General features: G+C 41.2%; 1 protein-coding gene across 1 annotated transcript in view; it reads right to left on the minus strand.

The window, feature by feature from the left end:
• Positions 1-27,851, minus strand: part of LOC140159657 (laminin subunit alpha-1-like) — a 160,638-nt gene that overhangs the window by 29,958 nt on the left and 102,829 nt on the right. The window contains exons 35-40 of the mRNA XM_072183152.1: positions 27,240-27,428; positions 24,697-25,132; positions 23,629-23,782; positions 13,340-13,531; positions 12,132-12,350; positions 414-467 (exon numbers count right to left, since the gene is read on the minus strand). Coding sequence (XP_072039253.1) covers positions 414-467; positions 12,132-12,350; positions 13,340-13,531; positions 23,629-23,782; positions 24,697-25,132; positions 27,240-27,428 — 1,244 coding nt within the window. The remainder of the gene's footprint in view (positions 1-413; positions 468-12,131; positions 12,351-13,339; positions 13,532-23,628; positions 23,783-24,696; positions 25,133-27,239; positions 27,429-27,851) is intronic.

Genomic DNA, 27,851 nt, shown 5'->3' on the forward strand with positions numbered 1-27,851 from the left:
ACCCGGTTTTAGTCAAATATAGGAAGCATAAATATCAAGTATTTTCCATAAAATGCAGCTACTTGCCATGTAAATGTTATTGAAGCTGGTCTATATCATGTTTATAATACAATTTTTTTGTGAGCAAAATTAAACAATATTTTTATGTTTTGGGAGTTTGTAAAATATTACTTGCAACATTGTGTACCAATAACCATACCCTATGTTTACATTTCAGGCACTAAGTTACTTTGAGCTCAAACTTTAACATGCATTTAGTCATTGTGACTATTCGTGCCGTCAAGTCGACTAATAAAAAAAGCTGGCCAGGCCCAGTACCCACCTTATACCAATTAGCATCATTCTAATTCTCTAGGCTAGGTATGGTATACATTGCATTTCCTGCAACCCTACTGGCCAGGCTCAGTACCCACCTTATACCAATTAGCATCATTATAATTCCCCAGGCTAGCTATGGTATACTTGGCATTTCCTGCAACCCTACTGGCCAGGCTCAGTGACCACCTTATACCAATTAGCATCATTATAATTCTCTAGGCTAGGTATGGTATACTTGGCATTTCCTGCAACCCTACTGGCCAGGCCCAGTATACCAATTAGCATCATTATAATTCCCCAGGCTAGCTATGGTGCAATACTTCAGGCATACCAATTCATCAACCTATGGTATACTGGCCAGGCTCAGTGTACCACCTTATACCAATTAGCATCATTATAATTCCCAGGCTAGGTATGGTATACTTGGCATTTCCTGCAACCCTACTGGCCAGGCCAGTAGCCAGTACCCACCTTATACCAATTAGCATCATTATAATTCTACCTGGCATTTCCTGCAACCCTACTGGCCAGGCTCAGTACCCACCATACCAATTAGCATCATTATAATTCCCCAGGCTAGCTATGGTATACTTGGCATTTCCTGCAACCCTACTGGCCAGGCTCAGTACCCACCTTATACCAATTAGCATCCAGGCTAGCTATGGTATACTTGGCATTTCCTGCAACCCTACTGGCCAGGCTCAGTACCCACCTTATACCAATTAGCATCATTATAATTCCCAGGCTAGCTATGGTATACTTGGCATTTCCTGCAACCCTACTGGCCAGGCCCAGTACCCACCTTATACCAATTAGCATCATTATAATTCCTCAGGCTAGCTATGGTATACTTGGCATTTCCTGCAACCCTACTGGCCAGGCTCAGTACCCACCTTATACCAATTAGCATCATTATAATTCCCCAGGCTAGGTATGGTATACTTGGCATTTCCTGCAACCCTACTGGCCAGGCTCAGTACCCACCTTATACCAATTAGCATCATTATAATTCCCAGGCTAGGTATGGTAGCTTGGCATTTCCTGCAACCCTACTGGCCAGGCTCAGTACCCACCTTATACCAATTAGCATCATTATATTTCTCTCGGCTAGCTATGGTATACTTGGCATTTCCTGCAACCCTACTGGCCAGGCCAGTACCCACCTTATACCAATTAGCATCATTATAATTCCCCAGGCTAGGTATGGTATACTTGGCATTTCCTGCAACCCTACTGGCCAGGCCCAGTACCCACCTTATACCAATTAGCATCATTATAATTCCCCAGGCTAGCTATGGTATACTTGGCATTTCCTGCAACCCTACTGGCCAGGCCCAGTACCCACCTTATACCAATTAGCATCATTATAATTCCCCAGGCTAGGTATGGTATACTTGGCATTTCCTGCAACCCTACTGGCCAGGCCCAGTACCCACCTTATACCAATTAGCATCATTATAATTCCCAGGCTAGGTATGGTATACTTGGCATTTCCTGCAACCCTACCCCACCTTATACCAATTGGCATCATAATTCCCCAGGCCAGTACCCTACTGGCCAGGCCCAGTACCAATTAGCATCATTATAATTCTCTAGGCTAGCTATGGTATACTTGGCATTTCCTGCAACCCTACTGGCCAGGCCCAGTACCCACCTTATACCAATTAGCATCATTATAATTCCCCAGGCTAGTATGGTATACTTGGCATTTCCTGCAACCCTACTGGCCAGGCCTGCAACCCTACTGGCCAGGCCCAGTACCCACCACCTTATACCAATTAGCATCATTATAATTCTCTAGGCTAGGTATGGTATACTTGGCATTTCCTGCAACCCTACTGGCCAGGCTCAGTACCCACCTTATACCAATTAGCATCATTATAATTCCCCAGGCTAGCTATGGTATACTTGGCATTTCCTGCAACCCTACTGGCCAGGCAGTACCCACCTTATACCAATTAGCATCATTATAATTCCCCAGGCTAGCTATGGTATACTTGGCATTTCCTGCAACCCTACTGGCCAGGCAGTACCCACCTTTTATAATTAGCATCATTATAATTCCCTCAGGCTAGCTATGGTATACTTGGCATTTCCTGCAACCCTACTGGCCAGGCCCAGTACCCACCTTATACCAATTAGCATCATTATAATTCCCCAGGCTAGCTATGGTATACTTGGCATTTCCTGCAACCCTACTGGCCAGGCCCAGTACCCACCTTATACCAATTAGCATCATTATAATTCCTCAGGCTAGCTATGGTATACTTGGCATTTCCTGCAACCCTACTGGCCAGGCCCAGTACCCACCTTATACCAATTAGCATCATTATAATTCTCTAGGCTAGGTATGGTATACTTGGCATTTCCTGCAACCCAACTGACCAGGCCCAGTACCTACCTTATACCAATTAGCATCATTATAATTCTCTAGGCTAGGTATGGTATACTTGGCATTTCCTGCAACCCTACTGGCCAGGCTCAGTACCCACCTTATACCAATTAGCATCATTATAATTCTCTAGGCTTGGTATGGTATACTTGGCATTTCCTGCAACCCTACTGGCCAGGCTCAGTACCCACCTTATACCAATTAGCATCATTATAATTCCCCAGGCTAGCTATGGTATACTTGGCATTTCCTGCAACCCTACTGGCCAGGCCCAGTACCCACCTTATACCAATTAGCATCATTATAATTCTTTTCCTGCAACCCAGGCTAGCAGTATGGTATACTTGGCATTACTCCTGCAACCCTACTGGCCAGGCCCAGTACCCACCTTATACCAATTAGCATCATTATAATTCTCCAGGCTAGCTATGGTATACTTGGCATTTCCTGCAACCCTACTGGCCAGGCCCAGTACCTACCTTATACCAATTAGCATCATTATAATTCTCTAGGCTAGGTATGGTATACTTGGCATTTCCTGCAACCCTACTGGCCAGGCTCAGTACCCACCTTATACCAATTAGCATCATTATAATTCTCAGGCTGGTATGGTATACTTGGCATTTCCTGCAACCCTACTGGCCAGGCTCAGTACCCACCTTATACCAATTAGCATCATTATAATTCCCCAGGCTAGCTATGGTATACTTGGCATTTCCTGCAACCCTACTGGCCAGGCCCAGTACCCACCTTATACCAATTAGCATCATTATAATTCCCCAGGCTAGGTATGGTATACTTGGCATTTCCTGCAACCCTACTGGCCAGGCCCAGTACCCACCTTATACCAATTAGCATCATTATAATTCTCCAGGCTAGCTATGGTATACTTGGCATTTCCTGCAACCCTACTGGCCAGGCCCAGTACCCACCTTATACCAATTAGCATCATTATAATTCCCCAGGCTAGGTATGGTATACATTGCATTTCCTGCAACCCTACTGGCCAGGCTCAGTACCCACCTTATACCAATTAGCATCATTATAATTCCCCAGGCTAGGTATGGTATACTTGGCATTTCCTGCAACCCTACTGGCCAGGCCCAGTACCCACCTTATACCAATTAGCATCATTCTAATTCTCTAGGCTAGCTATGGTATACTTGGCATTTCCTGCAACCCTACTGGCCAGGACCAGTACCCACCTTATACCAATTAGCATCATTATAATTCCCCAGGCTAGGTATGGTATACTAGGCATTTCCTGCAACCCTACTGGCCAGGCCCAGTAGCTCCCAGTACCCACCTTATACCAATTAGCATCATTATAATTCTCTAGGCTAGGTATGGTATACTTGGCATTTCCTGCAACCCTACTGGCCAGGCTCAGTACCCACCTTATACCAATTAGCATCATTATAATTCCCCAGGCTAGCTATGGTATACTTGGCATTTCCTGCAACCCTACTGGCCAGGCTCAGTACCTACCTTATACCAATTAGCATCATTATAATTCCCCAGGCTAGCTATGGTATACTTGGCATTTCCTGCAACCCTACTGGCCAGGCCCAGTACCCACCTTATACTAATTAGCATCATTATAATTCCCCAGGCTAGCTATGGTATACTTGGCATTTCCTGCAACCCTACTGGCCAGGCCCAGTACCCACCTTATACCAATTAGCATCATTATAATTCCCCAGGCTAGCTATGGTATACTTGGCATTTCCTGCAACCCTACTGGCCAGGCCCAGTACCCACCTTATACCAATTAGCATCATTATAATTCTCAGGCTAGCTATGGTATACTTGGCATTTCCTGCAACCCTACTGGCCAGGCCCAGTACCCACCTTATACCAATTAGCATCATTATAATTCTCTAGGCTAGGTATGGTATACTTGGCATTTCCTGCAACCCTACTGGCCAGGCCCAGTACCCACCTTATCCCAATTAGCATCATTATAATTCTCTCGGCTAGGTATGGTATACTGGGCATTTCCTGCAACCCCACTGGCCAGGCTCAGTACCCACCTTATACCAATTAGCATCATTATAATTCTCTAGGCTAGGTATGGTATACTTGGCATTTCCTGCAACCCTACTGGCCAGGCTCAGTACCCACCTTATACCAATTAGCATCATTATAATTCTCTAGGCTAATTCTCTAGGGTATGGTATACTTGGCATTTCCTGCAACCCTACTGGCCAGGCCCAGTACCCACCTTATACCAATTAGCATCATTATAATTCCCCAGGCTAGCTATGGTATACTTGGCATTTCCTGCAACCCTACTGGCCAGGCCCAGTACCTACCTTATACCAATTAGCATCATTATAATTCCCCAGGCTAGGTATGGTATACATTGCATTTCCTGCAACCCTACTGGCCAGGCTCAGTACCCACCTTATACCAATTAGCATCATTATAATTCTCTAGGCTAGGTATGGTATACTTGGCATTTCCTGCAACCCTACTGGCCAGGCCCAGTACCCACCTTATACCAATTAGCATCATTATAATTCCCCAGGCTAGCTATGGTATACTTGGCATTTCCTGCAACCCTACTGGCCAGGCTCAGTACCCACCTTATACCAATTAGCATCATTATAATTCCCCAGGCTAGCTATAGTATACTTGGCATTTCCTGCAACCCTACTGGCCAGGCCCAGTACCCACCTTATACCAATTAGCATCATTATAATTCCCCAGGCTAGCTATGGTATACTTGGCATTTCCTGCAACCCTACTGGCCAGGCCCAGTACCCACCTTATACCAATTAGCATCATTATAATTCCTCAGGCTAGCTATGGTATACTTGGCATTTTCTGCAACCCTACTGGCCAGGCCCAGTACCCACCTTATACCAATTAGCATCATTATAATTCTCTAGGCTAGGTATGGTATACTTGGCATTTCCTGCAACCCAACTGACCAGGCCCAGTACCTACCTTATACCAATTAGCATCATTATAATTCTCTAGGCTAGGTATGGTATACATTGCATTTCCTGCAACCCTACTGGCCAGGCCCAGTACCCACCTTATACCAATTAGCATCATTATAATTCCTCAGGCTAGCTATGGTATACTTGGCATTTCCTGCAACCCTACTGGCCAGGCCCAGTACCCACCTTATACCAATTAGCATCATTATAATTCTCTAGGCTAGGTATGGTATACTTGGCATTTCCTGCAACCCTACTGGCCAGGCCCAGTACCCACCTTATACCAATTAGCATCATTATAATTCTCTAGGCTAGGTATGGTATACTTGGCATTTCCTGCAACCCTACTGGCCAGGCCCAGTACCCACCTTATACCAATTAGCATCATTATAATTCCTCAGGCTAGCTATGGTATACTTGGCATTTCCTGCAACCCTACTGGCCAGGCCCAGTACCCACCTTATACCAATTAGCATCATTATAATTCTCTAGGCTAGGTATGGTATACTTGGCATTTCCTGCAACCCAACTGACCAGGCCCAGTACCTACCTTATACCAATTAGCATCATTATAATTCTCTAGGCTAGGTATGGTATACATTGCATTTCCTGCAACCCTACTGGCCAGGCCCAGTACCCACCTTATACCAATTAGCATCATTATAATTCCTCAGGCTAGCTATGGTATACTTGGCATTTCCTGCAACCCTACTGGCCAGGCCCAGTACCCACCTTATACCAATTAGCATCATTATAATTCTCTAGGCTAGCTATGGTATACTTGGCATTTCCTGCAACCCTACTGGCCAGGCCCAGTACCCACCCCACCTTATACCAATTAGCATCATTATAATTCCCCAGGCTAGGTATGGTATACTTGGCATTTCCTGCAACCCTACTGGCCAGGCTCAGTACCCACCTTATACCAATTAGCATCATTATAATTCCCCAGGCTAGCTATGGTATACTTGGCATTTCCTGCAACCCTACTGGCCAGGCCAAGTACCCACCTTATACCAATTAGCATCATTATAATTCCCCAGGCTAGCTATGGTATACTTGGCATTTCCTGCAACCCTACTGGCCAGGCCCAGTACCCACCTTATACCAATTAGCATCATTATAATTCTCTAGGCTAGGTATGGTATACTTGGCATTTCCTGCAACCCTACTGGCCAGGCCCAGTACCCACCTTATACCAATTAGCATCATTATAATTCTCTAGGCTAGGTATGGTATACTTGGCATTTCCTGCAACCCTACTGGCCAGGCCCAGTACCCACCTTATACCAATTAGCATCATTATAATTCCTCAGGCTAGCTATGGTATACTTGGCATTTCCTGCAACCCTACTGGCCAGGCCCAGTACCCACCTTATACCAATTAGCATCATTATAATTCTCTAGGCTAGGTATGGTATACTTGGCATTTCCTGCAACCCAACTGACCAGGCCCAGTACCTACCTTATACCAATTAGCATCATTATAATTCTCTAGGCTAGGTATGGTATACATTGCATTTCCTGCAACCCTACTGGCCAGGCCCAGTACCCACATTATACCAATTAGCATCATTATAATTCCTCAGGCTAGCTATGGTATACTTGGCATTTCCTGCAACCCTACTGGCCAGGCCAGTACCCACCTTATACCAATTAGCATCATTATAATTCTCTAGGCTAGCTATGGTATACTTGGCATTTCCTGCAACCCTACTGGCCAGGCCCAGTACCCACCTTATACCAATTAGCATCATTATAATTCCCCAGGCTAGGTATGGTATACTTGGCATTTCCTGCAACCCTACTGGCCAGGCTCAGTACCCACCTTATACCAATTAGCATCATTATAATTCCCCAGGCTAGCTATGGTATACTTGGCATTTCCTGCAACCCTACTGGCCAGGCCCAGTACCCACCTTATACCAATTAGCATCATTATAATTCCCCAGGCTAGCTATGGTATACTTGGCATTTCCTGCAACCCTACTGGCCAGGCCCAGTACCCACCTTATACCAATTAGCATCATTATAATTCCTCAGGCTAGCTATGGTATACTTGGCATTTCCTGCAACCCTACTGGCCAGGCCCAGTACCCACCTTATACCAATTAGCATCATTATAATTCTCTAGGCTAGGTATGGTATACTTGGCATTTCCTGCAACCCAACTGACCAGGCCCAGTACCTACCTTATACCAATTAGCATCATTATAATTCTCTAGGCTAGGTATGGTATACATTGCATTTCCTGCAACCCTACTGGCCAGGCCCAGTACCCACCTTATACCAATTAGCATCATTATAATTCCTCAGGCTAGCTATGGTATACTTGGCATTTCCTGCAACCCTACTGGCCAGGCCCAGTACCCACCTTATACCAATTAGCATCATTATAATTCTCTAGGCTAGGTATGGTATACTTGGCATTTCCTGCAACCCTACTGGCCAGGCTCAGTACCCACCTTATACCAATTAGCATCATTATAATTCTCTAGGCTAGGTATGGTATACTTGGCATTTCCTGCAACCCTACTGGCCAGGCCCAGTACCCACCTTATACCAATTAGCATCATTATAATTCTCTAGGCTAGCTATGGTATACTTGGCATTTCCTGCAACCCTACTGGCCAGGCCCAGTACCCACCTTATACCAATTAGCATCATTATAATTCTCTAGGCTAGCTATGGTATACTTGGCATTTCCTGCAACCCTACTGGCCAGGCCCAGTACCCACCTTATACCAATTAGCATCATTATAATTCCCCAGGCTAGGTATGGTATACTTGGCATTTCCTGCAACCCTACTGGCCAGGCTCAGTACCCACCTTATACCAATTAGCATCATTATAATTCCCCAGGCTAGCTATGGTATACTTGGCATTTCCTGCAACCCTACTGGCCAGGCCAAGTACCCACCTTATACCAATTAGCATCATTATAATTCCCCAGGCTAGCTATGGTATACTTGGCATTTCCTGCAACCCTACTGGCCAGGCCCAGTACCCACCTTATACCAATTAGCATCATTATAATTCTCTAGGCTAGGTATGGTATACTTGGCATTTCCTGCAACCCTACTGGCCAGGCCCAGTACCCACCTTATACCAATTAGCATCATTATAATTCTCTAGGCTAGGTATGGTATACTTGGCATTTCCTGCAACCCTACTGGCCAGGCCCAGTACCCACCTTATACCAATTAGCATCATTATAATTCCTCAGGCTAGCTATGGTATACTTGGCATTTCCTGCAACCCTACTGGCCAGGCCCAGTACCCACCTTATACCAATTAGCATCATTATAATTCTCTAGGCTAGGTATGGTATACTTGGCATTTCCTGCAACCCAACTGACCAGGCCCAGTACCTACCTTATACCAATTAGCATCATTATAATTCTCTAGGCTAGGTATGGTATACATTGCATTTCCTGCAACCCTACTGGCCAGGCCAGTACCCACATTATACCAATTAGCATCATTATAATTCCTCAGGCTAGCTATGGTATACTTGGCATTTCCTGCAACCCTACTGGCCAGGCCCAGTACCCACCTTATACCAATTAGCATCATTATAATTCTCTAGGCTAGCTATGGTATACTTGGCATTTCCTGCAACCCTACTGGCCAGGCCCAGTACCCACCTTATACCAATTAGCATCATTATAATTCCCCAGGCTAGGTATGGTATACTTGGCATTTCCTGCAACCCTACTGGCCAGGCTCAGTACCCACCTTATACCAATTAGCATCATTATAATTCCCCAGGCTAGCTATGGTATACTTGGCATTTCCTGCAACCCTACTGGCCAGGCCCAGTACCCACCTTATACCAATTAGCATCATTATAATTCCCCAGGCTAGCTATGGTATACTTGGCATTTCCTGCAACCCTACTGGCCAGGCCCAGTACCCACCTTATACCAATTAGCATCATTATAATTCCTCAGGCTAGCTATGGTATACTTGGCATTTCCTGCAACCCTACTGGCCAGGCCCAGTACCCACCTTATACCAATTAGCATCATTATAATTCTCTAGGCTAGGTATGGTATACTTGGCATTTCCTGCAACCCAACTGACCAGGCCCAGTACCTACCTTATACCAATTAGCATCATTATAATTCTCTAGGCTAGGTATGGTATACATTGCATTTCCTGCAACCCTACTGGCCAGGCCCAGTACCCACCTTATACCAATTAGCATCATTATAATTCCTCAGGCTAGCTATGGTATACTTGGCATTTCCTGCAACCCTACTGGCCAGGCCCAGTACCCACCTTATACCAATTAGCATCATTATAATTCTCTAGGCTAGGTATGGTATACTTGGCATTTCCTGCAACCCTACTGGCCAGGCTCAGTACCCACCTTATACCAATTAGCATCATTATAATTCTCTAGGCTAGGTATGGTATACTTGGCATTTCCTGCAACCCTACTGGCCAGGCCCAGTACCCACCTTATACCAATTAGCATCATTATAATTCTCTAGGCTAGCTATGGTATACTTGGCATTTCCTGCAACCCTACTGGCCAGGCCCAGTACCCACCTTATACCAATTAGCATCATTATAATTCTCCAGGCTAGGTATGGTATACTTGGCATTTCCTGCAACCCTACTGGTCAGGCCCAGTACCCACCTTATACCAATTAGCATCATTATAATTCCCCAGGCTAGCTATGGTATACTTGGCATTTCCTGCAACCCTACTGGCCAGGCCCAGTACCTACCTTATACCAATTAGCATCATTATAATTCTCCAGGCTAGCTATGGTATACTTGGCATTTCCTGCAACCGAACTGACCAGGCCCAGTACCTACCTTATACCAATTAGCATCATTATAATTCTCCAGGCTAGGTATGGTATACTTGGCATTTCCTGCAACCCTACTGGCCAGGCCCAGTACCCACATTATACCAATTAGCATCATTATAATTCTCCAGGCTAGGTATGGTATACTTGGCATTTCCTGCAACCCTACTGGCCAGGCCCAGTACCCACCTTATACCAATTAGCATCATTATAATTCCCCAGGCTAGGTATGGTATACTTGGCATTTCCTGCAACCCTACTGGCCAGGCCCAGTACCCACCTTATACCAATTAGCATCATTATAATTCTCCAGGCTAGCTATGGTATACTTGGCATTTCCTGCAACCCTACTGGCCAGGCTCAGTACCCACCTTATACCAATTAGCATCATTATAATTCTCCAGGCTAGCTATGGTATACTTGGCATTTCCTGCAACCCTACTGGCCAGGCCCAGTACCCACCTTATACCAATTAGCATCATTATAATTCTCTAGGCTAGGTATGGTATACTTGGCATTTCCTGCAACCCTACTGGCCAGGCCCAGTACCCACCTTATACCAATTAGCATCATTATAATTCCCCAGGCTAGCTATGGTATACTTGGCATTTCCTGCAACCCTACTGGCCAGGCTCAGTACCCACCTTATACCAATTAGCATCATTATAATTCTCCAGGCTAGCTATGGTATACTTGGCATTTCCTGCAACCCTACTGGCCAGGCCCAGTACCCACCTTATACCAATTAGCATCATTATAATTCTCTAGGCTAGGTATGGTATACTTGGCATTTCCTGCAACCCTACTGGCCAGGCTCAGTACCCACCTTATACCAATTAGCATCATTATAATTCTCTAGGCTAGGTATGGTATACTTGGCATTTCCTGCAACCCTACTGGCCAGGCTCAGTACCCACCTTATACCAATTAGCATCATTATAATTCTCTAGGCTAGGTATGGTATACTTGGCATTTCCTGCAACCCTACTGGCCAGGCTCAGTACCCACCTTATACCAATTAGCATCATTATAATTCTCTAGGCTAGCTATGGTATACTTGGCATTTCCTGCAACCCTACTGGCCAGGCTCAGTACCCACCTTATACCAATTAGCATCATTATAATTCTCTAAGCTAGGTATGGTATACTTGGCATTTCCTGCAACCCTACTGGCCAGGCCCAGTACCCACCTTATACCAATTAGCATCATTCTAATTCTCTAGGCTAGCTATGGTATACTTGGCATTTCCTGCAACCCTACTGGCCAGGCCCAGTACCCACCTTATACCAATTAGCATCATTATAATTCTCCAGGCTAGCTATGGTATACTTGGCATTTCCTGCAACCCAACTGACCAGGCCCAGTACCTACCTTATACCAATTAGCATCATTATAATTCCCCAGGCTAGCTATGGTATACTTGGCATTTCCTGCAACCCTACTGGCCAGGCCAGTACCTACCTTATACCAATTAGCATCATTATAATTCCCCAGGCTAGCTATGGTATACTTGGCATTTCCTGCAACCCTACTGGCCAGGCCCAGTACCTACCTTATACCAATTAGCATCATTATAATTCCCCAGGCTAGCTATGGTATACTTGGCATTTCCTGCAACCCTACTGGCCAGGCCCAGTACCTACCTTATACCAATTAGCATCATTATAATTCCCCAGGCTAGCTATGGTATACTTGGCATTTCCTGATGTTGTCATCTGATACACTACTTTGCCTTCGTTTACATAGACACCAATGTAAGAGATGAGATCCACTCTGGAGACTAGGAAGAGGACGGCATCCTGCAGGAAGGTGCGGAATTCAAAGGACACAGCTGCTTGGTTGTAAACATCAAAAGTGTCCTGATTCACCTGTAACAATATCACATGCATTAGTATGTATTGTTGAAAGCTTCTTGGAAATATTTACTCATGATAAAAGCATTACATACCCATTACACTCATTGTATGTGTGGATACACAAATATTTAAGCACTCAACCCTAGATATGCTTGTATGTTTGAATGCATCCTACTTATAGAGCCCAATGATAAAGTCACAACGGTCCTAGATATTCTAGAACTCATATCAAAACCTTTAGTAACATTTCAGAATCAGTGAATCCACGGCAGACTTGTGCCATTCAAAACGCAACAGAAAACTGGTTTAAAATGGCCCAATTTTTCTTTAAATCGCCGTCAATTTCTAAGTAGTGAACTCAGAATTTTATGCCCAAGTCTTTATGACCGTGAGATATTCCTTATCCCTAAAATTAATTGTTTGAAGCTGTATGTGCTTCCACGAACCTGTGGTGAATTTTTATTTATTCCGTATTTTCACTATATTTGGTTCCCTTCCTGCGTGCAATCAAGTTTTTCTGGGTTTTGCTGTCAAACCTGCCCTGTTCCCACAGTCACTCTACGAAATAGCGCTATGCTATTAAAAATGTCCTCGGGTTTATCGACTGTATAGACATTTTCCCTAATGGTTATCTAAAAATTGTTATGATAGACCAGAATTTGGTCCCGTCGCATACAAAAAACTATGGGTACCCCCTAATCAGAAGTCAATTCCAGTCCCTTCGATAACTGGCCGGGTCGTGGCTGGGTCCGCTAGTCTTAGTCACAGCCAATATGCCACAGCATAATTCGCATTACAGTGAAATGCGACCAAGCGTAGTCTTTGCGTAGACTATGTTTTTTACGATTTATTTTTAGCATGACTCACACAGAGTTCGCATTGATCAAGGCCAAGCTCGCTTTTCATTGTGCAGTGAATATTAATTATTTTGGGTAAAAAACATGTTACTTTTCACATAGAAAGGTTTTGATATGCTTATTTGCAACTTAAAAAAATCATACCTGCAAATAACCAAATCCAGCAAATCCGAGCCCAGGAATAATGTCAGGCTGTGGTTCTTCAGGTAAACTGGGTCCCTCACAACATGAAGTGGATCCTTCCAAACTATCAGGTCGCCACAGGTCAAACTCTTGGTTGCCAAACATCACATTAGCAATGCAGCCTTCAAAGTCTGTACTCAATGCTTTGGTGGTCTGAAATTCAAAACAACATTTCAAGCATTGAAATATAGATGAATAAGAAGTACATCAAATAAACCAGCATAGCGAATCAAATATACACAGCCAGAGCCTACAAGTGTATTTAACAATCTAGTGACTTCATTTGTACTTTTCTATTATGTTTATTTCACATTATTGCTTTTTTACAGATACAGATAATACATGGGATGTAATCACTCAAGTATGGGGGTGTAGCAAGAGGCAAGCTGCACCCCCCCCCCCTCCCAAAAGTTCCTCCAAAAAGTCCACTTTTCAGGGTAAAACAGTGCAGAAATGTCCAAGCGAGTCCAAATTAAAAAGAATTGTCCACTTTTTGCATGCAAGTGATTTTAAGAGGAAAAGGTCACATTTGAAAATTGCATTACAGGCCTGGATTTAATCTCATCTGATTCAACAAAGCAGTAATTACTCACACTGCATCATCAAAATAATGCAAGTTTTGAGTATAACTAGCCTTGTTAACCCCTACTCATCATCTACTGCAAAGCTGTGCAATCATTTTGTGCACCCTGCGGAATTCTCAAAATGTTATGACAACAAATCTTTGTTCCCACCCCTACATTGCATATTATTATGGAACCAACCCCCTAGCAGGTGAAATCTGTCACCTACAATGTACACATCAACTGATACATCATGAGTATTTTAGCAGAGTATGCCTACACTGTGGGGTACTAGAGATACACCGTAGCTACTCAAGAAGTACACACTGCATTCAGAGGCCCTATCGCAATTCTATTGTATTTGTATGCTATGAGAGCACAATTAAGACAAAGGACATCCAAATTGGCTGATTGAATCAGTTTGAATCTGTGTGACCCAGCTAGGACCCATAACTGTCAGCAAAATGAATAGAGGTACCCCAGGGTTACAAGAGAGAAGCACTTAGCTAGTTGATATAACTGATAGGAATCTGGCTGTGTTGACATGATTCTCTACAGCTGTTTCATTGTTACAAAGCTGTTAAAGTCAGGCTTTGAGTTTGTAGGCGTGCTACGAATCACACTCCTGTGCACTCGCATGCCTGAAACTCAAAGCCTGTAAAGTATACACACAACAAAGCAGATTGCACAAAACATCAACCACCACAATCCAATATACAGGTAACACAACTTCCCCGATAAATGTTTGAATAAATCAATATTTTTTCATCAGATGAAAAATCTTAAACATGTAGTTATAGAATGGCATGTTGGGCATCTTCAGCGTTAAAATTGTGTGAATTCATCAATGCTATCTATCACAAGTATCGCCATTAAACAAAATTTAATCATGTTTTAAAAGTTAGAGTAAAACATCTTTTAACATGTTTAATGCTCAAAAGTTATCCATCTGTTTGAATAATAAATCAATAACTTTTCAACATTTAAGAGAAGTTGTGCATCTTCAGAGCGAAAATTGTGCATGTTATTATTATGATGATGATGATGATGATGATGATGATGATGATGATGATGATGATGATGATGATTAATGAATACCAAAATTCATCTTTTTTGAATGATATGCCTACTTCCAACATGGATGCTAACTAAATTTCTGCATTAGTAGGCAAACAGAACATTTGTGAAAAGAGAAATGGGGTTATCAGCCTGACTGATTGCCTGATCTATTTTGTTGGACATGAAAGGTGGGACTAAAATAATTATGTTTCAACATTGTTCAAAGCGTGTGCCAAAGTGTTAATGTTTTGTATTAACAAATTTTAGATTTCTTTTTAGATCAATACCTTGATTGAAAATTACCATTAAGGGATCTAAAATGGCGTTTATTGCGTTTCGACAGTATTTTTTGTGGGACATGAGAGCACCTCAGACCTATCGAATTGCATTCTGAATCTGAAGCATGTCTTTCTGATATCAAATAATTTTCATTTTTTGAAAATCACAATATAATACAAATTTTATGACAAATTATAAAAATTTGATATTTTTCAAATTTTGATATATAACAGTCCTCGAAGTAAATTATATAAATCTAATGATATATTCTTAAAGTATATGTAGCAGGAAGGAAAAGCCGACGGTCAATTGAAAATTTTGACCTTTCATATTGAAGATATGGATTTTTTTCCCAAAATTTTTTTGGTGTTTTGGGAAAAAAATCCATATCTTCAATACTGAAAGGTCAAAATTTTCAATTGATCGTCGGCTTTTCATCCCACCTACATACACTTTAAGTATAAATCATCAGATTTATAAAGTTTACTTCAAGTACTGTTAAATATCAAAAATATCAATTTTAATGATTTGCCATAAAATGTGTATTAAATTGCTAATTTCAAAAAATCGAAATTATTTGATATCAGAATGACATTCTTCGTATTCAGAATGCAATTCGATATGTCTGATGTGCTCTAATGTCCCAAAATAAATACTGTCCAAACGTTCATACCCCAGCCCTTACTTTGTAACTTGTGAAAGATGGTAACTGCTCATAACATGTGATGATAGCATCAATAGATTTGTATGATTTTAACACTCACTGAATGTCCATTACAGGTCATTCTACAACTAGGTTTTTGAATTTTAAAAATCCAGGAAAACAGCAAATGATTTCTCAGTTTTAAAAGAGCATGTACTGCAACTTTTAAAACATGGTCAAATTTTGTTCAACTGCTTGTAACTTGTGATAGCATTAAAGAATTTGCACGATTTTAACACTGAAGATGCACAACATTGGTACTGGTTAAAAATATATTGATTTATTCAAACATCTGTTAGAGAGAGCTAACAAGTTTTTACGACAGGTGTTCATAACAATTAGTAAGTTTTTTATAGGCTTCCCCGTCCTACAAGTTTAGAAATGTCAACTTCGAAGTTGTGTCACCTGTACAATGCCCACCATGATTGGTGCAACCAGGGGCGGATACAGGATTTCGAGAAAGGGGGGCACACTCCTGAAAATTAAAAAAAATGTATGAAATGGCATGAAGCGTCATCATGAGTGCTTCTTGCTGACGCAGGGGAGTGTCTGAGGGGATGTGCCCCCTCAGAAGTGAGAAACTTTTGGAAAATGAAGACCCAAGTGAAGCCATTTGGTGGACCATTTTGTCAACATTATTGTGTAAAATTTTAAAAAAAAAAAGCGTAAAATTTGCAAAAAGACTGCCCAATTGAAGCCATTCATGGACAAGTTTTGACCTCTTGTAAAATTATTGCTTTATATGTACCCATAACGTTGCGCGAAATGGGGGAGGTGTCTGAGGGGGATGCCCCCTCAGAAATGAGAAACATTTGCAAAATAAAAACCTAATTGAAGCCATTTGGTGGACCATTTTGGCACTATTATGGTGTAAAATATGAGTTTGAAAAAGCCGAAAATATGAAATTTGCAAAATGACAGGCCAATTGAAGCCACCTGTTTTCACTGTTATTGTATAAATTCAGAGTGCTGGGTGTGAAATACAGAAGCTTAAAACGGGCAGTTGTTTATATAGGCAGGGGTTGTCTGATGTTCCCCCTCCGAAATTTGGAAAAATGAAAGTTCAATTGAAGCCTTTTGGTGCATCTGTTTTACACTATACGAGAGTATATCATTGCTTTTTAAAACAAAACAGGGCCCGAACTCAATTTGTAAAATGTTACACTGACACTTTAATAGGCCTTAGACTCGGAGATTCGCAATTTAAAGCATGCATGGATCGAAGCCAGCATGGAGTCCGTATTAATACTGACTTTGGTGACAAAATGTGACGGGCCCTGCATCATCGGCGGGCCAGAAGAAATCAACAAGTACTATAGGGCCTACTTCTGATACTTCTTTTCCTCTTTTCTCTTTTTTTTTTGGGAGGGGAGGAAAGGCGCCGCCCCTGAATCCGTGCCTGGAGTGCCACCCGGTGTATGATACTCACTACAGATTTATTAGGCTACAGGTCCGAAGATTTTCTTTCTTTTTTTTACGTTGTTCCGTTTTCTTTTTTCTTTTCTTTTCTTTTTTCCCTTTCTTTTCTTTTCCTCTTTTCTTTCCCTCCTTCCCTTCTCTTTCTTTTCTTTTTTCTTTTTTCTTTTTGGGATCCGCCAAAGGGGGGGCAGGCGGCTGTGCCCCCTCTAAATCAGCGCATGGGTGCAACTGAAAACACATCATCTTATATCATTTAACTTGTTCCTAATGAAATCTATAAGGCTATTGAACGTTGATATTGAGTTTCACGTCCGCCGCCAGCATCACCTTTTTTATGCTGCATCAGAATGTCATTTTGCAGAAATAATTCATTTTGATATTATTTTTTTTCTACTTTTGACAAAGAGGTCAATATTCTAAGCTATTATATAACTGACCTGTCATTTTTCTTGCAACATGAAGCAGACGATGGCTTCTTATTATTTATTAATTTGATAGAAGCCTGACCTGTTAAATAATGAATGTTCAAAAAATAATGAATAATGAGAGTCACCTCATCATTCGGCAAAAACATGCAACGGGAAACTCAACATCAACTTTCACTTGCCTAATATAATTCAGTTATACTGCATCTGGAAATATCCCAATATAATTAAGATAAATGGTACATGTACATGTACATGGTGTCCCAGAAAAAATTACCAGGTGAATGATTTTGGACATAAGTTGAGAAATAGGCATCAGAATCTAAAACTTTAAAAAACATTTTGCTTATTTTGAATCTTATACGATAATTTTACATGAATCGGTTGACTGAGTGCAGTTAAGAGACCTTTAATGTGTTAAGAAAACAAATGTGAAATACAGGTTAAAAAGTGTCATAAAAGGACAAGATGTTAATAGACAACTTCTACATTATGTTATGATATGGAGGAAAATGACAATATCATTATTATTCGTTGTAATTAATTTACTTTGCAAATAAGAGAACAATTGATTTTATTTGTGCTCATTGGGCTATTCCATGTGAAATCTGTCACACCCCTGTGGAAGATTTTAAAAAAGTATTCCATAGAGGGAGTAGGTTTTTCAAATGGAATTGGCCGAGGTTAATTATTTTGAAACGCATCCTCCCTCAGCAATATGGCTTCACCTATCTTCCACTGCTGGAGAGAGTATTTCAAATGAAAGTTGCCCAATTGTCTATTCTTTTTGAAACCCATACTCCCTCTGTGGAAGACTTAAGCTAAATATTCCACAGGGGAGTGTGAGCTTCAAATGGAATATCCCACCCATTTTTCAATTATTGGAGGAGTTAGACAAACAATATTATTAGCTACACCTTGGCACCTAGAATGCAGGACGATTTAGTATCTTGGATTTTTAATTTAATGTTCACCATATCATTACAAGTGACATAACTAGTAGTAATCTTTGGAAAAGGATGGCACAAGAACCCAGATAATAAAAGTCATTTTTTGTAAACAAAAAAAAATCACACCTAGGCCTAATGTGGATTTTTCATCCAAATTTGTCAGAGCTAGCAATGTTAGCTAACGACAAGAAAGTTCCTCAAAGTAAGAGAAATAAACAAGTAGTGTTGAAGTCTAATTTAAAAATGATTCTCAACATACTTATAATTTCAAATTTTTGAGAGTAGTCACTAGAATTTTGTCTCTACTTTTATCGTATAAGTGTTGGCTTTAAATAATGGGTGGGGGGGGGGGGGTCAAACATTTAGGATAAAAAAGACAATATGTTTTTCTTACTTCATACAAGATATGGTGAAAATTAAGTTAAAATAATTCTTGCCATAAATCTCTCCTGCATCCCCATACAGCCAGTATATAGTCTGATATCTGTGCTTTTCAATAGCAACAAATGGTGCATTTTCTGTTTTCCTTTGCAGCGTTTGCTTGCTGCAATTGTCCACTCAATGGTTAGTTTGATCAGCTCGTAATCGGCAGATTAATATCTATAGAATTTATTTAGAGAATTGTCTTGTAACATCTTGCCAGAAGCATCACAAATTATTCATTCAAGTCCTATATGTTGTCTATTTTCTTTAACACACACAATATAGACCAGATAGGTCAATTATATCACTCATAACCTGGGGCTACTTTTCAGCAGTAGTTGTAAAAGCCAAGCAATTCCCATCCATTATGATCTGATCAAACTATAGCTCTGTTGTTTGTGACATTTATTGCTGGGACACAATTTGACTGTGGCAGAAAAATGCTTTGGCAAAATTACTGCTGCACTTGGCTATTCCAGTTGAAATCCATACCCCTTATGGAAGACATGATCCAATCTCCAATACACAGGTAGTGTGAATTTCAAATGGGGTTACCTGAATGGGTGACTCCATTTGAACTCCCTGTGTGGAAGTTTAAGGTCTTGTCTTTCATAAGGGTATACAGATTTCACAACTGGAATAGCCCAATTTTGTTACAACTGCAAAACACACACAAAACGTCAAACTATATACTGTCATATAACTAAGCTAATGGCTACCTGGTTGACCCTATTCAGTAACTCCACCTGTGATCAAATAAACATCAGAACAGATAATAACTACATTACAAACTTGCATATTCATATACATGAAGTTGTGAGCAACATGCAATAATATGGGGATAGCGATTATTATAAAAATGCTATAAAGAGAGGGTTGGCCTATCTGCTGTGTCTTAGCAGGACATCAGCCAGACATTATATAAATGCCATTCCCTCTGTAGAAAACAGAACTAATTTATGCAAAATAAGTAAATAAAAATGCCATACTACATAAAATACTATATACAATTGACTTTCTGCATAATTGGATTTTTTAATTTGGGATAGTAATTAGGACAAAAAAATCTGTTGTGTTGCCCTTACCTGACAAAACCAAAAATCAGGAATTGGCATATAAAAAAAAATAATTTAAAACATTTGGGGAAAAAATTGGTTAAAATGCCAGAATTTGATGAAATGTTTAATGAGATTTGTTGCTGAAAGCAGCCTGAATAGAAAATACAGTCAACAATGTGCTTTCCTAACACGCCTGTATACTACAAAATACTACTTGATATGCGCTGTTCGTGCGTGTGTCCCACGTGATGTGATGACGCAATCGCCATAAGTGATATATAGGCACGGTTTCGCTGGCCAGCGAAGCCCAAGACCTGTGGCAAAGTGTCGCCGACCCAGTGCTTGGCATGAGAGGGGTCTTGGGTTCAAATCCCACCCACAGCAAACAACTTTTTTCTTTGTTTTCTCTCTTTATACCTTCCTTCTTTCCCATCCTGTTGCCAAAAAGCCCCTGGCGGGTTAGGGTTAGGTGACCACTATCAAAACTCAGTATAGGCTCTCTTAACCCTAACACGCTCATATACTACAAAATACTACTTGATATATGCGCTGTTTCTGCCTGCGTCCCACGTGGTGTGATGACACAATCGCCCAAAGTGATATATAGGCACGGTTTCGCTGGCCAGCAAAGCCCAAGACCTGTGGCAAAGTGTTGCTGACCCAGTGCTTGGCATGCGAGGGGTCTCGGGCTCGAATCCCATCCACACCAAACAACATCTTTCTTTGTTTTCTCTCTTTAGTCCTTCCTTTTTTCCCTTCCCGTCCCCAAAAAGCCCCTGGCGGGTTAGGGTTAAAGTTTTAAAAAAACAGCACTATCCAAAAACTTTCATGAAAGAGCAACAAAACAAGTTTTTTTGGGGGGCTTAAATAATGCTTTGTGCTTTCCCAGCAGATGCTGACCCAAATATTTTTAAAAAAAAGTAAACAAAAATGCCATAAGTTGCCAAATTTTGCATACAACATACTTGCTGCATAATTGTACTTAAAACAAATTGGAAACTTCTGCCACTTGGCTCATATACAAAATTTTTCATGTGCGGAATATATTTGCGTAAGGGGCCGTCCATAATTTTCACTTGTGCACAAAACGTGTATAACTTTTTACCCCCCCCCCCCCTTAGGCAAATGATTTGCCATGAGTACTACTGATAAATAGATGCCAAAATACTCTATGGATACCCTTAGTGAAGGTGTATATGATGCCACTTTGGATTTGGTGCTATATGAAAACTGTAAGAGTGATAGGAACTTAGGAAGGTCTCCTTTTCTTCCCAATAAACTTTTGGACAAAATAATATTAAGCACCATTCATTCCTAATGGCATGCATACCAGTTCTTTCTCAGACTATGAGATTTCCATAAGAAAACATAAAAAGTAACATTACTTATCAAACACAATATCTGAAATCCAAGGTGTACACCCTTCTTTGCATCATTAACCTGGTGAGGGGCTCAAATTTTGTTTTGGTGTTGATGTGCAGTTGGGTCTCAAAAAACTTACCCAGAATTTAAACCCCCATGTTTGACAAAAGAGAATTTAGTCAATTTACACCAATTTTCAGGAATTTTCTGTTGATAAGTAAGGTAAGACGCCATATAGTGTTGTAATAATAAGGTAAATTTGTTAAATTCTGGATTCATTGTTTCTACAGATTTTGTTAAGAAATGTGAAACCACATTTTCATGAAAATAAGAGCCATCAATAAATCAAAATCCAGCCTGAATCTAAACTAAATGACTGAAAATGAATCACAAATTCCAGGGTCAGAAGGTTGTCCCAGACAGGGTCAATGTCTAACCCTTTGTTGGACTCCCTCTCTAACACTTTTACGTTCTCCCATGACAAAGGGTTGGACATTAACCCTGTCTGGGACAACCTCCTGACACCCCCGAAACCAAGGGGCGCCACAACATCTTCCTGTTTGATGTCATCAACATCTGAGACATTATCGGAGGTGTTCCTACAACATCACTAGCAAAAACAAATCTTCAGAGCAATAACATCCGCAGAAGATGCCGGTTCACCCGGTGAAAGCGCTCCAGTGAGTGTACCAAATTTGAGTAGCGTAGAAGTATAATTTTGCTTTCTATTTACATTTACTGCTACATGTGTAAAAAATTGATTTTTTTTACCTGTCCATTAGAATGGCTGGTTAGGTTCAACTAAAATCGAATCAAATCAAAGCAACTTTATTTTCCAAATCACAACAACAAGAAACAAGTTACAAAGGCCTGTAATACCTCACTCTCTTTAAGACAACTTCATTTACACAGTAAAGCATAACATCACAAAAGACATATCCCTAGATTAGTAAGTTGAATTCCATAGTAAAAAATTGCCAGTTGAAATCCATACACCCCCTATGCAGAGCTGCTAACATTGGAATATGTAAATGCAGAAGATTTCTGTGAAGTGTAAAAAAAGGCTTAGGATGTGGCGATCTCACGCCAAGGGCAGCAGCCCTTGCATGGGATCAGCCCCCGAAGGCGCCGGGAAGATAGCTTTTTTGAGACCCTTAAAAATCCCTTTCCAAGGCTATTCCACCTTTTTTTTTGCAAAAGGACAGACAAGTGGGTGTATAATTAATGTTGTTTTGATTTTTTTAGCCAGATGGCTGTAAATGCAGAAGATTTAGCCAGATGGCTGCTAATGCAGAAGATTAAAACATGTTTTGCAGAAGACAGAAGATTATCAGCAAATGAGGAAGTCTTCTGCAGGATCAAGAAGGGCTGGCAGCTCTGCTTATGGAAGACACCCCTGTGTGGGAGATTAAAATCTCCCACACAGAGGGTGTAGATTGCAAATAAAGCCACCCAGTCAGGTAACTCCAATTTGAAATTCACCCCCTGTGTGGAAGGTAATGTCTTCCATAGGGGGTGTATGGATATCAACTTCAATAGCACATTACACAAGTGTTTCAAAACTTAATTGTGACACAATCTGGTCCATGGGGGCCAAAGGCGGCAAATTTGAAACTGAGATAAAGGTAAAAATATGGAGTGAAAAACAATAAAATACATAAGAAAATACACATCACAAAATGTCATAACTTTAGAACCAGTACGCTAAACCTTTGGTGTTTTCAGTAAATGATAGCCACTTTTATGTATAATGTAATAATTACAGTAACTCAATTTTCAAAAATGCCTCCTTTGGCCCCCATTGACCAGGTCGTGTCACACTTGTTTAACCTTTCAAAAATCCATTGTGAACAACATGCTTCTGGTGATCAATCTATTTTTTGGAATACTAACAAGAAAATTTCTTTTTTTATCTTAAAGATTGTAAGTATTCAATCTTAAAATTGACAACAAACAAAATAACAGCTAAGTATTTAATAATTTTCTGCTCTGAGAGCTTATCTACTCACTCTGTAGCTTTGTGGCAATCCACCAACGAATAAAGGTGTAGTACCTTCAGCAAATGTGAAATACTTATCATACGTATTGACACTGCTGTTGTGGTTGACAGACGCACCCATAGTTGACAGCTTGACAACTGTTAACTGACCTTCGTCTTCATATCTGAAATGTAAAATACAAGTTGATACCATTCACTATTTGTAGCCCTTCAATTAAGCAATTAACACAGCAATTTTTTAGGGCAAATTGGACCTTGTTAGAAAATTATTAAATAAATTATTTTGCCATAAACTTATCAGACTCTGATTAAATGGGGATGGAACTAGTGGCGACTGTTTTAATTGGCTGTGTTTATTAACTCTACCTCCCATAGACCATTGCAGTATCCACAATTCTTAAACTGCTGTCATTTTTTCTCGTAACATGGTATGCCTGCAGTGATCTTGTGTGTTGGTGCAGTGCATTATTTTGCATCATGCACAGAGGTGACTGGTCGAACTTGATAAAAAATGACCATAAAGTGTGGTCATATATGACATGCAAACATGATTTTACAGGTGCTCTGTTTAAGAATAAGAATACAAGTATTGCCTGATAGTCAAAGGAGATGGCATTATTTTTGCATGCTATCCCCTAGCTGTGTTATAGGCAATAGAGACATGGCTGGGTCTCAAAACAATACTTTTATTCTACATTACATAGATACTGTGTGTTCCACGGGTGGCATATTTTGGGGTGACTTTGGAGGCAGGAGCCCCCCAGGGGGCAGGCAGGAGCCCCCCAGGGGGCAAAAAAAAAGAAGGGGCGGCAAAAAGATTTTATTACAGAAAAAGGGCAGAATAATTTTGAAAAAAGTATAAAAATTTTCAAAAAAAATGGGACTCTGCACCTATAAACCTTTCTTTTTTTTTTTTTTGCTTTTCACTTTTTCAAATCAGCGAAAAAAATTGGGTCAACCTTTTCGGGCTGTTGATGAAGGGGGTGGCAAAATTTTTCTTTTCTTCAGCTCCCGGGAGAAGCGGCCACAGTACGCCACTGCCACGGGTGGCAGAACTTTCTACTTGTGGAATACCTACCTTGTAGCAAGAACTCTATACCAATCTCCATCGCAGCATACCTGAATTGGACTCGGAATAGCTACTACATCAGCACGCACATTAAACTTAAAGATCAACTGGCTAGTCACAATCTCCAAACTGATGAAGGCATTTGTGTTTGCATTCTCAGCAAAGAACAACAATCCATCTCGTTGGTCGGCTTTGAACTCCAACTGCAGCTCATTGAAGAGTGACGTGTCTTCACCTACGTGATTGACACTGATTGAACTTTGACCAGTGAAACGCACTGGTTGTTTGGTGTTGGCGATTCTCTCTTGGGCTTGTCTAAGCTTTTCTCTGAGGATGGCCATTTTGGATGTGATGTTGCCACGGATTTGTGCTGTTTCAGTTTGGACTGTTTGGAGACTGGTCACTTCCTCGTCTAATTCATTTAAATCTGTCTCTGTTTTGGTTACTGAAAGATTACACAAAACAGGTTGCTAATGTTATTGATTTTTTATAAACATAAATAAGTGGCTTTAAGATGGGGGTAGCTATACATATACCAAGAACATAATTTCACAGGTCAAAGTATTGTTCTGTAAACAAAGAAAGGTATACTTGTGCAAGGCTTATAAGTCAAGAAAAGGTACAGACATTAGCCAGGCTGACTGGTTTAAAATGTATTATTATATTGATGGATCATTATTAACAAGGGCAAATTTCAAGCTTATTTATTTGTCTTGTATCTGATTAGATCTAAATTATTTGACCTGATCTTACCTGTGACTGGTAACTCAGTATTCAGCCTTGATGCATTGACATTTATTGCTACCCACCATCCAACTGATCTGATCCGACCCCTTACCTGTGACTGGTAACTCAGTATTCAGCCTTGATGCATTGGCATTTATTGCTACCCCACCATCCAACTGATCTGATCTGACCCCTTACCTGTGACTGGTAACTCAGTATTCAGCCTTGATGCATTGACATTTATTGCTACCCCACCATCCAACTGATCTGATCTGACTCCTTACCTGTGACTGGTAACTCAGTATTCAGCCTTGATGCATTGACATTTATTGCTACCCACCATCCAACTGATCTGATCTGACTCCTTACCTGTGACTGGTAACTCAGTATTCAGCCTTGATGCATTGGCATTTATTGCTACCCCACCATCCAACTGATCTGATCTGACCCCTTACCTGTGACTGGTAACTCAGTATTCAGCCTTGATGCATTGACATTTATTGCTACCCACCATCCAACTGATCTGATCCGACCCCTTACCTGTGACTGGTAACTCAGTATTCAGCCTTGATGCATTGACATTTATTGCTACCCACCATCCAACTGATCTGATCTGACCCCTTACCTGTGACTGGTAACTCAGTATTCAGCCTTGATGCATTGGCATTTATTGCTACCCCACCATCCAACTGATCTGATCTGACCCTTACCTGTGACTGGTAACTCAGTATTCAGCCTTGATGCATTGACATTTATTGCTACCCACCATCCAACTGATCTGATCTGACTCCTTACCTGTGACGGGTAACTCAGTATTCAGCCTTGATGCATTGGCATTTATTGCTACCCCACCATCCAACTGATCTGATCTGACCCCTTACCTGTGACTGGTAACTCAGTATTCAGCCTTGATGCATTGACATTTATTGCTACCCCACCATCCAACTGATCTGATCTGACCCCTTACCTGTGACTGGTAACTCAGTATTCAGCCTTGATGCATTGACATTTATTGCTACCCCACCATCCAACTGATCTGATCTGACCCCTTACCTGTGACTGGTAACTCAGTATTCAGCCTTGATGCATTGGCATTTATTGCTACCCCACCATCCAACTGATCTGATCTGACCCCTTACCTGTGACTGGTAACTCAGTATTCAGCCTTGATGCATTGGCATTTATTGCTACCCCACCATCCAACTGATCTGATCTGACCCCTTACCTGTGACTGGTAACTCAGTATTCAGCCTTGATGCATTGGCATTTATTGCTACCCCACCATCCAACTGATCTGATCTGACCCCTTACCTGTGACTGGTAACTCAGTATTCAGCCTTGATGCATTGGCATTTATTGCTACCCCACCATCCAACTGATCTGATCTGACCCCTTACCTGTGACTGGTAACTCAGTATTCAGCCTTGATGCATTGGCATTTATTGCTACCCCACCATCCAACTGATCTGATCTGACCCCTTACCTGTGACTGGTAACTCAGTATTCAGCCTTGATGCATTGGCATTTATTGCTACCCCACCATCCAACTGATCTGATCTGACCCCTTACCTGTGACTGGTAACTCAGTATTCAGCCTTGATGCATTGACATTTATTGCTACCCACCATCCAACTGATCTGATCTGACCCCTTACCTGTGACTGGTAACTCAGTATTCAGCCTTGATGCATTGGCATTTATTGCTACCCCACCATCCAACTGATCTGATCTGACCCCTTACCTGTGACTGGTAACTCAGTATTCAGCCTTGATGCATTGGCATTTATTGCTACCCCACCATCCAACTGATCTGATCTGACCCCTTACCTGTGACTGGTAACTCGGCATTCAGCCTTGATGCATTGACAATGATCTCTTTTGTCAGATCTATGTCCTGCTGATTTGCCACTATTCTGGTATCTAACATATTCGAGCCTGATATGATCTGACCACTGAGGCTTATAGCTGTATTGCCATCTGCAGTACCCTGATTAATAGCTGGTTGTATCCCAGGATCTAAGATAGAAATGATAAGAATTAGATATAGACTGATATATTATACGTACTTTCATTGTTATTCAGTCTTAAAAAGATTAGACCAGGTCAACAATGAAATAGGATTGTGACTTCTGAAAGACCAGTCCCGGGGACCAGTCAAGTGAACTGTGTATTCTATATGGCACCCTCTTCATAATAATTCCTGAACATCACTTTTTTGTACTACTCACAGAACAAACTGTCCTCCGTATCGTCTCTTGTAATATGTACTCTCAGATATTCATGCAAGAGGACCAAAACAGCATACTTCTATAGTTTGATCAGCTCGTAACAGGCAGGAAATGTTAGGCTTTTACCAGTACGCTGAAAAGTAGACCCACGTTAAGAGTGCTATTAGCTGACCTGTCTGGTCTATATTTTGTGTGTTAAAGAAAGTAGACA

Source organism: Amphiura filiformis, chromosome 8 (assembly GCF_039555335.1).
Source record: "Amphiura filiformis chromosome 8, Afil_fr2py, whole genome shotgun sequence".
Classification (NCBI taxonomy): domain Eukaryota; kingdom Metazoa; phylum Echinodermata; class Ophiuroidea; order Amphilepidida; family Amphiuridae; genus Amphiura; species Amphiura filiformis.